The sequence below is a fragment of the Alligator sinensis genome, unplaced genomic scaffold (assembly GCF_000455745.1).
Source record: "Alligator sinensis unplaced genomic scaffold, ASM45574v1 scaffold871_1, whole genome shotgun sequence".
Taxonomy (NCBI): domain Eukaryota; kingdom Metazoa; phylum Chordata; order Crocodylia; family Alligatoridae; genus Alligator; species Alligator sinensis.
In genome coordinates, this window is record NW_005842746.1 from 457900 (window position 1) to 471765 (window position 13866).

At 39.9% G+C, this 13866-nt stretch overlaps 1 protein-coding gene across 1 annotated transcript in view; it reads left to right on the forward strand.

The window, feature by feature from the left end:
- TTN (titin) overlaps positions 1 to 13866 on the forward strand; it is a 276986-nt gene that overhangs the window by 86773 nt on the left and 176347 nt on the right. Inside the window, 17 exon segments of the mRNA XM_025216548.1 lie at positions 269 to 547; positions 636 to 914; positions 1015 to 1293; positions 1401 to 1688; positions 1825 to 2112; positions 5996 to 6277; positions 6494 to 6772; positions 6888 to 7169; positions 7286 to 7564; positions 8105 to 8392; positions 8565 to 8843; positions 8941 to 9219; positions 9304 to 9582; positions 10210 to 10497; positions 10625 to 10912; positions 11456 to 11746; positions 13508 to 13795. Of these exon segments, the coding sequence (XP_025072333.1) occupies positions 269 to 547; positions 636 to 914; positions 1015 to 1293; positions 1401 to 1688; positions 1825 to 2112; positions 5996 to 6277; positions 6494 to 6772; positions 6888 to 7169; positions 7286 to 7564; positions 8105 to 8392; positions 8565 to 8843; positions 8941 to 9219; positions 9304 to 9582; positions 10210 to 10497; positions 10625 to 10912; positions 11456 to 11746; positions 13508 to 13795 (4815 nt within the window).

A 13866-nucleotide genomic window follows, 5' to 3' on the forward strand; every position in this document is an offset into this window, starting at 1 on the left:
CCCCCCCCAGGTCAGTGCCAGGCATCCAGGTGCCCCACCAGCAAGGTCAGTACCAGGTAGCCAGATACCCTCCCCCACCTGCAGGTCAGGGCCAAGCAGCCAGGTACTGCCCACCTGGGCAAAATGCTGCCTCCACCCCTTGCTCTTTCATTCTTGGCAAAGTGTTTTCCATGCTTCTTTGGACCTAATCCCAGTTTGCGGTCTTCACAACTGACCATCTCTGTGTGTGTTTTTGTGTGCGTGTCTTACCTTCTTCCCACAAACCCAGAACCCCCCTCTTTCACCAAGACCCCTGATCCCTTGGAAGTTGTCCCTGGGGTGAGTGTGACCTTCACAAGCCACATCCGAGGCACAGCCCCATTCAAAGTGACCTGGTTCAGAGGCGTCAGGGAGCTGGTGCCTGACGAGATGTGTGACATCTCTTTGGAGGACACAGTTGCGCAGCTGGACCTGTACAATGTGGCCCCGGCGCAGAGTGGCGATTACACCTGTGTGGTCAGCAATGAGGCGGGAAGTGCATCCTGCACCACACATCTCTTTGTCAAAGGTTAGTCCCCACTGCTGCCGCCCAGTGCTCTGGCCCCTACCCCTGCCCTGCCCCTGCCCTGGGGCTCATGTTTTCTCTGTTGCTGCAGAGCCTGCGGCCTTTGTGAAGAAACTGAGCGATTTCAGCGTGGAGCAGGGGAAGGCCATTATGCTGGAGAGCACGTATATTGGCAGCCCTCCCATCGCGGTAACATGGAAGAAGGATGGTGTGCAGATCGCACAGTCCCCACGGTGCAGCATCACTGCCACCGACAAGTCTGGCATCCTGGAGATCCTGAATAGCACCAAAGAGGATGAGGGGCAATACAGCTGCGAGGTGACCAATGAGGCTGGGCAGGACAGGTGCCAAGGGCTGGTCTCTGTCTTAGGTACGTGGCTCTTCCCTGCTCCCCAAGCTCCCTCCCCTGCTAGGACTAGCTATGAGGCGCTGGCTCTTTGTGGTGCTGACTGCGGTCCTTTGTGTCCTAGACCCACCTTACTTTGTGGCGCCCCTGGAGAGCATGGAGGTGAAGGTTGGTGAGGCAGCCACTTTCCAGTGCCAGGTTGCCGGGGCACCAGACATCAGGGTATCCTGGTACAAGGGAGACACAAAGCTGAGGTCCACACCTGCCTGCAAAATGCACTTGAGGAATAATGTGGCAACGCTGACATTCGTGCAGGTGGAGCCAGTCGACATTGGCGAATACCTCTGCAAAGCAGAGAACAGCGTGGGCTCTGCTTCTTCCATGGCACAGCTCACTGTCAAAGGTGACCCTTTGCCTCCCACTGCCTGGCTCTCTAGAGGCAGCAGTTGCTCTTTCTTAAGGCATCTGGTCTCCCCTGTGCTGATGTCTTCCTCCTTTCCTCCCCCACAGAACGCAAACTCCCACCTACTTTCTCAAGGAAGCTCAAAGACATCCAGGAGACCGTGGGCTCTCCAGTTACATTTGACAGCCGCATCACTGGCTCGGAGCCCCTGGAGGTGTCCTGGTCCAAGGATGGGGCGGTGCTAAGTGATGACGAGAACACACAGAGCACCTTCTTCAATAACGTAGCCACTCTCCAGATCTTGCAGACGGCCATGGCTCACTGCGGCCTGTACACATGCACTGCTCAAAATGCTCTGGGGAGCGCCTCTTCCAGTGCCAAGCTGCTCCTCACAGGTCTGTAGCTGCCCAAATCCTTCCTCCTTGAAAGTGGGACAGAGGCAGGGGGGAGGTCCCTTGGTTTGAGGCAAGGGTAGCCAAGGGATGAGGGCAGCAGGGGCAGGAGTACTCTGACATTCCCTTCCATTTACAGAGCACCTGAGACCTCCTTTCTTTGATGTAAAGCCTGTCCCGATTGACGTGGCTCTCGGGGCAAGCGGGTCCTTCAAATGTCACATCACCGGCTCAGCGCCGATGAAAGTCACTTGGGCAAAGGAGAATAGAGAAATCCGGCCTGGAGGCAACTACAAGATAACGCTGGTGGAAAGCACGGCCAGCCTCACCGTCCTAAAGGTTGGCAAAGGGGACGCAGGCCTCTACACCTGCACTGCGAGCAACAGCGTGGGCAAGGACTCCTGTGCTGCTCAGCTGAGTGTACAAGGTATTTAAACATGCAGAGACTTTTCTTTCTCTTGCCCAGCTTTTGACTGTTTCAAACCAAAGGCAGCCAGGCAGATCGGAGCCTGGCTCTCCCAAAAGGGTGCAAAGCAGACTGAAAATGAGACCTTTCCTTTCCCCTGGCTGCTGTTAAATGGGATCTGTCTTCTCTGATACACTCATTAGGGTTTCAACAGCACCTACTTTAGCATGCAGCCATTTATTTTAGGGTTGGATTGAGACTCATTTTACCCTCCTACAGGCAAAATAACTTGACACACACTGAGCACCTCCTAGAAACAAAAATTGGAGGTGCTGACAGCAAGCAGCCATGGTTACAAATATTTATTCCACCAACGCTCTCCTTAACTGCATAGGAAGTGGATCTTTCAATTTACATAACTCTACAGGAGTTATGACCGGCTTAAGCTACAGTGGTGTAAACTACACCAGTACATGCTGGTGATTTCCTTAATGTAGGCGGGGACCTTGGGTTAATTTACAGTTGTTCCGGATGTGTCGTTCCCATCCATCTTTAACAGGATGAGCATGAAATCTGCTTCTTAAAAGGCACAGTCTTCACAGTGGGATTTGTTTTCTGGTAAAGAGAAGTTTAGGTCCTACTGCTAAATACTTATTTACTAAGAATCTTGAAACTAGAAACAATCTGCTGAATACAAATCTGGTTGCAAATTGATTTGTACAACATTCTTTAAGTGCCTGGCAGTGATCTTCATCAGGAGAAGCAAATTAGTTCACTGCAATATTATCTTGATTTGTAATATGCCTTGGGGACCAGAAAACAAGAAATGAATAATAATCTTTCCTGAATATTACTTCTCTTATGTGGCAAATACATGAACATGCCTACATTTAATCCCAGGAGTCATCCCAACAAGTGAACTAGCATCCAGTGGAACACCCCACAGTCTGGCAAGAGCTTCATTGCCATTTTGAATCTTGGCCTTAGTGTGGCAGTGTTCCTTACTAATGCCTTACTCCATGTAAAGAGAACATGTTCTGTATTTTTATTTACTGAAAGAAGTGCCATGAAAAATGGCTGTACCTCCAACAATTTTTTTTAGCTTATGTTTTTTCATATGTATTGTATTGCTGGTGTGTACAAAAATCAATAGACAGGCTTTATAACTCACATTTACTTTTCTGTGCATTAATAGATTCTTATGTGAAAGGGGCAACAAAGATCATGACCTTCTGTAAACACAGGTTCCCCTAGAATTTTTACCAGAAGCTGGATCTAAAGCATATCTTTTAGAAAGATCTAGTCTAATTTTAAAACTCAAAGGGAGGGTCTAATTTTAAAACTCTCCTTCTAAAACTGTCCCACTATTTCATTACATTTTCTGCAAGATTAAATTTGTCAAACTCCAGGTGGTATCCACTGAATTATGCTATGTCACTGTCTGCAAGACTAAAACAAAGTTACCCTCTATCAGATCTTTTCTGTGTGTAACTCAGCTTCAACCAATCATGCCTCAATCTTTTCTTTAGTAAGTTAGTGTGACTGGACTCTTCAAGCCTCTCATCTTCAGGTATGTTTTCAAACCTCCAGATCATGTCTCTGGTCCAACTTTAGCCTCTCTGCATTATATCTACATCCTTGTTGAAGCATGGTCATACAAGGCACAACATTCTAACAGTGTCTTATTGGTATTGTGAACAGAGAAAGGCTAAATTACTTCTCTATTTCTTAGCCATGGCATTGCACTGAGATCTTAAGTTGAGGTGGTTATTTATCTTGACTATTAAATCCTTCTCTTAACAGGAAAGAAGAATCTGCAATTGATATGTCTGCGTTCTTTCTTCTAAAATGTACTACCTTGTGTTTGGCTATATTATAGTGCATCTTGTTGACTTTTTACCATTTCACCAAATGATTCATATAAATATGCAACAGTAAACAGCCCCCATTATTGACTGTTTTACCAATCTGTGTCATCTGCAGACTTTTACAGGGTAGACTTTATATCATACACGAGATTATTGATAACATTATTGAATCATACTGGACCAAGAAATGTTCTCTCTGTGATTCTCTGCCTACTATTGTCTCTCCACTAACAATCAAACTCTTTAGCCTTTGATTCTTTGTTGACAGAGTCCTGAATTATTAGTCCCATTACTTTGCCCAGAATCAATTCCAGACTAACAATTGCTCCCTTGCTCACCCCTTTTTTTGCCCTTTTTAATATTGGAATTATGTTGGTAGTTGTCCTGTCCTTTGGAGTTTGACCAACATTCCAACTTTTGTTAAAATGAACAACTGTAGTTCAGACAGCTCCTTAGATAGTTTTTAGTTAAAAGTTATCTCATCTTCCTGACTTGAAAATATTTCATTTTAATGACTGCTGCCTCCCAGATGTTACAGGTGATACATTTTTTATTCCATCCATAATATGTTGATCCTCCTGCTTTGTTCTAAATAAAGAGCAGAGATATCTATTGAATGTTTTTTCTGCCTTTTCTGCATCACTGCTTATTATTTCCATCTAGCAATAGATCTACAACTTCCCTAGAGTTACTTATGTCCCCTACACATTTAGAAAATATCTTGTTATTGTCTTTAATCCTACTGGTCTTTAATGTTTCATTGCTTCTTTTAGCTTCCCTCATCAGTTACCTACTTTTCTAACTTCTATATTAATTGATATTTGCATCCCCTTTTGCCATTTTATCATTGCTAAAAGTTTCATTTTGCTTTTTAATTTCCTTTTAATTAGGATTTTTTTCCCCTGCATAACTTTTTATTTTTTTGTGAACTAATTGTTTTTTAGACATCCATGAGAATGTCCTTGAACAATTTCCAGTTTAGTTTTCTGTTATTGTTAACATTTCCCATTTTCAATTAAATGTTTGCAATCAGTTATATTTACATTTCCTTTAAACACTGGAGATTTGTCTATTTTAAAGTCCCTGTACATTCCTATTTGCTGCAATAGTCTGTTTACAGAAAGTAAATGCAACTAGATCAGGATTAGTAGGCAACCACTAACTTTTAGCTCCCTGATTAGTTCTTCTTGTTTGTCCGAATGAGGCTGACACTGAGGTATTTTGTGTGGGTGAAGGACTTTCATTGTTAAATAATAATAATCTTTTATTTTTAGAAACTATTAAATAAAGTTTGCCCTGGTGAGCAGTTGTAATACATGCCCACCAGTACCTCATCTTTAGTTTTATTAGTTAGAATTTTAATCCATAAATAATCTTGTGATTCTGAACCATGGATAATGGTGTCTTTGATGTTAAATTCCTTACCACCATCCCTTTAAATTCTTAGGAAACATTTTTAACCATCTATTTTAAGTCACAGTCATAGGATCCAAACTACCAAGTTTCGGTAATATCAGCCATATCATGTATCTTCTCATGAGCAAACATTTCCAAATTATGTTGTTTATTACCTCAGCCTGTAGTATGAGTATGTGAACAATAATAATCTTGCTCCTTACACTTACATCTATTTGGATTTGCCAATCAACATACATATATTGATTATATCAGTTAGTAATAGAATGTAAAGATCTGGTTCAGTTGCTGTGCCTTTCACTATAAATACTCTTCTTGCTCATATTGTTGGCTAAAATTTTTGGACTCTGGTCTTCTGTTAAACTTTTTTATTACTGACATAATGGTGTTCATACATATGTAATAGAATTGGCAAAGACGTACTAAAGCCTGTTTTTGTTTGTTTTCTATGTTCTGTGTTCATTCTTGTCAAAGACCGTTTTGGCCAGTGTCGATAGATATCTGTATCTCCCAGAAGCAATCAGTTTTGGTTAATTATTTAATTGCTTCCATAATTTTAATGAATTTGTACAGTATATTCTTGTACCAACTTGTTACTCCTTTTTGTTTTGGTTTTATAGAACCACCAAGATTTGTAAAGAAACTAGACTCCTCCAGAGTTGTGAAACAACATGATTCTTCAAGATATGAATGCAAAATAGGAGGCTCTCCAGAAATCAAAGTGACCTGGTACAAAGATGAGATTGTAATCCATCCCAGTGAAAAATATAGAATGTCCTTTGTTGATTCGGTGGCAGTCATTGAAATGCACAATCTCAGTGTTGAAGACAGTGGAGACTATGTTTGTGAAGCTCAGAATGCAGCAGGAAGTGCAAGCAGCAGTACCTTACTCAAAGTGAAAGGTCAGAATGCTGAATTACTCTTTTATTTTTCAGAGGCCCATACTGCCTTCTGAGAAAGTAGGGCATCATATCAGTGTTCTGTGGCAAAGAAGCCATCTATTGCTATGAATCATGTCTTTACTCTTCCTTGCTGATCAAACCTAAACCCGTTTGCATGTTTTTTTCCTTGAGTATCCTGAACTGAAATAACAGAAATTTAAACTTCTTATTTTGTAGCACCTCCTGTTTTCAGCAAGAAACCCCATCCAGTTCAGTCTCTGAGAGGTTCTGATGTTCACCTGGAATGTGAGCTGCAGGGCACTCCTCCATTCCAGATTTCATGGTATAAAGACAAAAGAGAAATTAGAAGTAGCAAAAAGTACAAGATCATGTCTGAGAACTACCAGGCTAGTATTCACATTCTGAACGTGGATACTGCAGATGTCGGTGAATATCACTGTAAAGCTGTAAATGATGTGGGAAGTGACACGTGTGTTTGCTCTATAACTCTAAAAGGTTTGTACGATGATTTATGTGTTGTTATATTCTTAGCATCCTGTTGTTCTTATCACCCTCTCTTGATTCTTCCGCTTCTTACGTTTTTTACTGTCAACTGTCTTCCGTTCAATAGCACCACCAACCTTTGTGAAGAAGCTCAGTGATGTCACTGCTATTGTTGGGGAATCAATTGAACTGCAGGCTACAATAGAAGGAGCCCAACCCATTTCTGTTCTGTGGCTGAAAGACAAAGGGGAAATCATTAGAGAAAGTGAAAATCTCTGGATTTCTTATTCAGACAACATTACAACTCTACAGATTGGAAATGCAGAACCAGTCAATACTGGAAAATACACCTGTCAGATCAAAAATGAGGCTGGAGTTCAGGAGTGTTTTGCCAGTCTCTCTGTTCTAGGTTTGTAACAAGGGGACAAAACATACCCTACGTAGAGACACATTTTTAAATATTATACTATCAACAATTTATGATAACTAGATTAAAATGTGACTGTGATATGCATCTCATTTCAGAACCTGCAGTTATTGTAGAGAAACCTGGACCAATAAAAGTCACAGCTGGAGACTCTTGTACTCTAGAATGCACAGTTGATGGCACACCAGAGCTTATAGCTAGGTGGTTTAAGGATGGAAATGAACTTTCAACTGACCACAAACACAAAATTAGTTTCTTCAACAAAGTGTCTGGGCTTAAGATTCTCAATGCAGGATTAGAAGACAGTGGGGAGTACACTTTTGAGGTGAAAAACAGTGTTGGCAAAAGCAGCTGCACAGCTTCAGTGCATGTTTCAGGTTAGTTGGTTAACTTTTGAGTTATATTTGATGCTACCATTTGTAATAAGAGGAATTTAAACAAAATGCTGTTTCCTTTGATGTCATATCAAACAACTGCTGCCTTTGGATGACTCATTGACATGGTCATTGGAGTCTTTTTCAGTTGGTATGTGCTGATGTGATCACTATGGGTTGGGTAGGTGAATCCTGCATTGCCTTTCTCCATCGCTGAAAAGGCAGGAAGTGTTGTCAAGATTCAGTTTCATCACATGGGTCTGCATGTGTCTTAAGCCAAATGGTGCAACATAGTTGTTTTCCCTGTGATAAGTATTACCAAAATTAAAGAAAAAAGGGAACTCTGAAAAGAGGCAAAGTCAAGTTCTACCATCAGGCCACTACTGTCTTTTCTCAAGACCTCAGGTCTCAAGGAGTGAATTATAAGTTTCCTTGGGATTTACCCAAGTTGAGGTGGATGTGCCAAAAGAAAGTACATTGGTTTTGATAGATACTAATAGTAATTTGATAGTAATACTGCAATCTTTGCTTTAACCTATGCAGATCGTATTATACCTCCTTCTTTCACAAGAAAACTGAAAGCAACTCATGGTCTCTTGGGTTCATCCACTATACTGGAGTGCAAAGTGTATGGGTCACCACCTATTTCAGTTTCCTGGTTCCATGATGGACATGAGATCACCAGTGGAGACAAGTATCAGGCTACCCTTACAGACAATACTTGCTCTTTGAAAGTGAATGTGCTTCAGGAATCTGATATTGGAAATTACTTGTGCACAGCTACTAATGTAGCTGGATCTGATGAATGCAGTGCATATTTAACTGTTAGAGGTCAGTACTGAGAGCATGCCAGACCTTCAAGATTGAAAATCACTGCTTTGCAGAAAATTTGCATTCTTGACTCTGTTATATATTTTTAACCAATGGTATTTTGCACGTTAAAAAATTTGCTCTTTATAAAGTACAGAGGTGCTTATTCTGACTTTCTGTTATGTGTGTCTAGAACCTCCATCTTTTGTGAAGAAACCCGATCCCTTGAATGTGTTATCTGGGGACAATATAACTTTTACAAGTATCATAAAAGGCACCCCACCACTGGAAGTTAAATGGTTTAGGGGTAGCATGGAATTAACACCTGGACACAGATGCAACATTACCTTGGAAGATTCGATTGCAGAACTGGAGCTGTTTGACGTTCATCCACTCCAAAGTGGAGATTATACCTGCCTAGTCACTAATGAGGCTGGCAAGATTTCTTGTACAACACATCTTTTTGTAAAAGGTTTGTTCAGATTGCAGTTGCCAATGCTTCTTTAAAAACAAGAAAAAAAAATCTCATGGCCTATCCTTAACATATACCACTATCTTGTTTATTTTAGAACCAGCCAAATTTGTGAAAAAGCTGAATGATTTCAGTGTAGAGAAAGGAAGGCCATTAATACTGGAATGTACATATAGCGGTACTCCTCCAATCAGAGTGTTATGGAAGAAAAATGGCATAAAAATATCTCAATCTGAAAAATGCAGCCTTACCACTACAGAAACATCTGCCATACTGGAAATTCCCAATAGCAAAATAGAAGATCAGGGACAATATGCTTGTCATATTGAAAATGATTCTGGACAAGACAATTCTCAAGCTGCAGTAACAGTATTAGGTGCGTTATCATTCCAACAATGAGAATTTTATTTTATTTGTTATATTTTGTTTTTGGTACTAATGATCTGTGTTTGTTCTTTAGAACCACCTTATTTTGTTGCACCCTTGGAACCAGTTCAGGTGACAGTGGGAGATTCTGCATCCTTACAATGCCAAGTGGCTGGAACACCTGAAATGATTGTTTCATGGTTCAAAGGAGATACAAAACTAAGGGCAACTCCAACAGCTAAAATGCATTTTAAGAACCAAATTGCCACTCTGATTTTCAGCCAAGTGGATAGCAGTGATGGTGGGGAATATATTTGCAAAGTAGAAAACAGTGTTGGAGAGGCTTTTTCATCAGCTTTGCTTGCTGTTCAAGGTGAATAATTTATTTTAATACATTATTTTCTTATTGTGCTATGTCAGAAAAAGTTTTTTCTTAGGAGCACTCTGTGTTTCTCCCTAAACCATTAGGGACCATGCTGCACAAGAAACCTCCAGATGACTTCCTAGTAGTAAAGCTCTGTATGGAAGTCCATTCCCACCACCACTCCTTAGTTGATCAGATCTCCCTCAAAGCTCTGTATGGAAATCCATTCCCACCACCACTCCTTAGTTGATCAGATCTCTCTCAAAATGAGTTCAGGCCATTGCTTCAGTTTTCCCCCTATCTTTTACCAGTCTTGGCAGTGTGAGACCATTAATTGGTTCTTCAGGCTGAGTGGAAATGCAGGTGTGTAACAGATAAAATTAGTTGTATGAATTCTCCACAAACTTCAGAATTCCTTTCTTCCAAACTATATGATGTAAAAATGCATGTAATCCTTTGTTGGCCTCCTACTTTGTTATAGTACGTGTGTTGATTCAAACCAATGAGTAATCTTCTCATATCTTGTAAATCTGACCTAGTCTAAAATACCATGTCTTAAGCAGTGGTCATTGAAGGATACAGCAATAGTGAATAGTTTCCAGAAGGCTTCATTGTATCACACCTCTTTTCTTGCAGAGCGTAAGCTTCCTCCTACATTTACACGAAAACTCAGAGATATTCATGAAATGGTAGGCTTACCAATTACATTTGATTGTGGCATAACTGGCTCTGAACCCATTGAAGTATCTTGGTCTAAAGATGGTACACCTATAAGAGAGGGCTATAATGTGCAAACATCCTATGTAAATAATGTAGCAACTCTCCAGATTTTGCAGACTGACAAGAGTCTTGCTGGGCAGTATACTTGTTCAGCTTCCAATGCTATTGGAACTGCATCTTCTAGTGCCAGGCTCATTCTTACAGGTTAGTTGATTATTAACACATTTTTACTATACACATGAATTTAAAATGGTAAAATTTATTTAACAATATCCTTAAAATGAAAAGGATTTTGTAAGTAAATATTTTGTTTATTCTTCACAACCTTTAGAAGGGAAGACTCCTCCATTCTTTGACATTCCAGTTGCACCTGTGGATGGTATTGTTGGAGAGAGTGCTGACTTTGAATGCCACATTTCTGGATCACAACCAATTAGGGTTACTTGGGCAAAAGATAACCAAGAGATACGAACTGGAGGAAAATACCAGATCAGTTATGTAGAAAACATAGCCCATTTGACCATTCTCAGAGTGAACAAGGGAGATTCTGGAAAGTATACATGCTATGCCAGCAATGAGGTTGGCAAGGACTCTTCTACAGCTCAGCTTAATATTAAAGGTATTGACTTATGCATGTGCAGTGTGCATGTCTACTTATTTGGGTTCAAAGGGAATTAGTCTTATTGATGTGAGATAAGTTGCAGGCTAAGTTTTAGATATGTAGATTTTGAAATGTGCCTTGAAAGTTTTTAGCAGGAAGAATCCATGGGTCTCTGAAAAAAAGTGTGGGGGGATTTGAGAAGGGGAGACAAGAGTTAAATGAAATGGAGAGAATGAAATATGATATTTTCTTCAATTCATACTTTCCTGAAACTTTACAGGCCTTATGATGTTAAATAGATTTTAATTAGTCCATAAAAGAAGCTAATCTCTTTCTTGCTTTTTTAAATTAAAATCTTGATATTACTTTTTAAATGATTTTTTTTTCTTAAAGCAGCACAAGTGTGATTTCTCTTTTAATAGAAAAATGAATCTAGCACTTCTGTTTACAGAGCATGGTGCATGCTGTTATTCTTCTCAGCATATTTTCTCTAAAAAGCTAAACCCTGTTTATGTGAAATATTTGGTTTTAGAGTTTGAATAGCATGTTTATTTCTTACAGAACGCAAAATTCCACCTAGTTTTACCAAGAAACTATCTGAAACAGTTGAAGAAACAGAAGGGAATGCCCTTACACTTGAGGGCCGGGTGTCTGGTTCTCAGCCTATGACAGTTTCCTGGTACAAAAACAATCAGGAAGTCCATCCAAGTGCTAACTATGAAATATCATTCAAAAACAACACCTTACAACTACATATTAAGAACACAGGTCAGGGTGACACTGGCTTATATACTTGTAAAGTGTCCAATGAAGCGGGAAGTATATTGTGTACATCTTCTGTTGTAATTAAAGGTTAGTTAATTTCACGTTTTTCCTGTTTATGTTGTTAATTTTCTGTGTCAGTGTATTACTAGGCCATATACAAATTGTATAGCTAATCAAATCATTCTTAGCAAAAGTCAGCTTGCCTTATTACTAACCTTCATACATTTGTGCTCAAACAATAATAAATAAGTTCAAGATAATAGCTGTAGCTGATTCCCTGTAGAATTCTTATTTTCTTCTATGAAAAAGTACTATACAAACCTTGCTGCTATTAATATATGCTTATTGTAAATAATAAATCAGCGATATAGTCCAAGCCCAGGGTTGCCTTCTCTTAAGGAGAGAAATATTTTACTTTGACAAGGAACAGTGGTCTGTCAACAGCACCAAACACCTTCATTTCCAAGTGATCTCAGTTGGAGCTCTGGTTGTTTCAGTTTCTCTGCACATTATGTTCTATAAGGTTAGTCTTTTATCCCTGCTAAATAGGGCACTTAAACTTAGTAGTAGCCTTAGTGTGCATGTATCTCCAATTGATGCCAGGAACGAGCTCTAGGTTCTTGCAGATGCCATTCTTCTCTTCTCCTATTTGCAACTGAATTGCACCTGCTTAAGTTGTATCAGAATGAACAGAACCCCTCCTCTCCATGTTATTTTGCCTTTTATATTATTCTTACATGTGCTCTTCACCCAAAACTAGCTTTTAGTGAGCCCTAGATATTTAAAACGTGTCATGCTCATTCACTTTTGCCTGGAGTAATGTCAGTAAATTTGCTTTCTTGCATTTATTCCAATAGTGTTGCATTGATGTACAATCAGGATGAGATTGAGCTAAGCTATGGGCTGGCAACCTTTTGCCCTCATGGGCCAGAGCTTGAGACCTAGCCCACTGCTGCAGGAAATCTCTGGCCCCCCTCCAAAGATCTCAAGTCACTTATGTTTACCCCTGCTTTAGATACCTGGCCCCTCTACAGCAAGGTAAACAGAGGCCTGAGAGAGCAGCAGGGAGGGCCATGCAGGAGGGAGGTGTGGAAGGGATGGCTGGTCTGGCATAGTTGCATACTGCCTGATCCCCCATGCCTTCCCAAGCCAAACCCAACCTCTTCACAGGCCAGTTCCAGCCTGTGAGCCACAGTTTGCTGATCCCTGAGCTAAACCATCAAAGCAAGCAATGTTGTTCTAAGATTTTTTATTGTATAACTAATTATATCTGGTTGTGATGTATGAATTAATATATTTAAAACATACCTTTGGTAGTATAAAATATCCTCATATTATCTATTAAACCATTACTCATTTTTTTTCATATACTGCAATTTTACTCTGCAACATTTTTTACATTTTAATGTTGGTGGATTGACACAGATTCATCTTCTTCTAAACAGGTATCAATAACCAAAATTGCATTGTATGGCACATATGATCTTTCACAAGGTTTTAGGAAATTTTTGCAAAATTGCAGCAGTGCTCTAGTTGTTTTATTATCTTTTAAGAATGCATGAAAACACATTAGCAATGTATTAAGAGAAGATGTACTATGTAAGTCACCCTTTCTGTATGCTTTTTGTGAAAGTACTCCTCCATACTTATTTTATTTTCCAAATCTGAGTAGCGGATTCTCAGAAATCTGACTTGTATGTATTAACTTAAATAAGTTATCATTCTCTTACTTACAGATATAACTTTCTTTTTAAAATCAAGATATATACTTATTTCTTGTTTTTCTCCCTTACATTCATAACGTACTGCTCTTTCTTGATTATTTACTGAAAAATATTTGAATTCCAGAACCTAAAAAGCCTCCAGTGTTTGATCAACCACTTCAACCAGTAATGATAGAAGAAGGTGATATCTTGCAGCTAAGCTGCCATGTCCATGGTTCACAGCCAATTAAGATCCAGTGGCAGAAGTCTGGGAGAGAAATAAGAGCTTCAGATAAATGCAGCTTTAGCTTTCTTAATGGAATGGCTCTTATGGAAGTTTCACCTGTTGCAAAAGCTGATTCAGGCGAATATGTATGCAAAGCTTCAAATGTAGTTGGAACTGACACTTGCAAGTCGAAAGTGACAGTTAAAGGTAAAGTAAAATAGAAAAATCAGGACCTGTAATGGTAATTTAATACAAAACTATAGTGATCACATAGACAG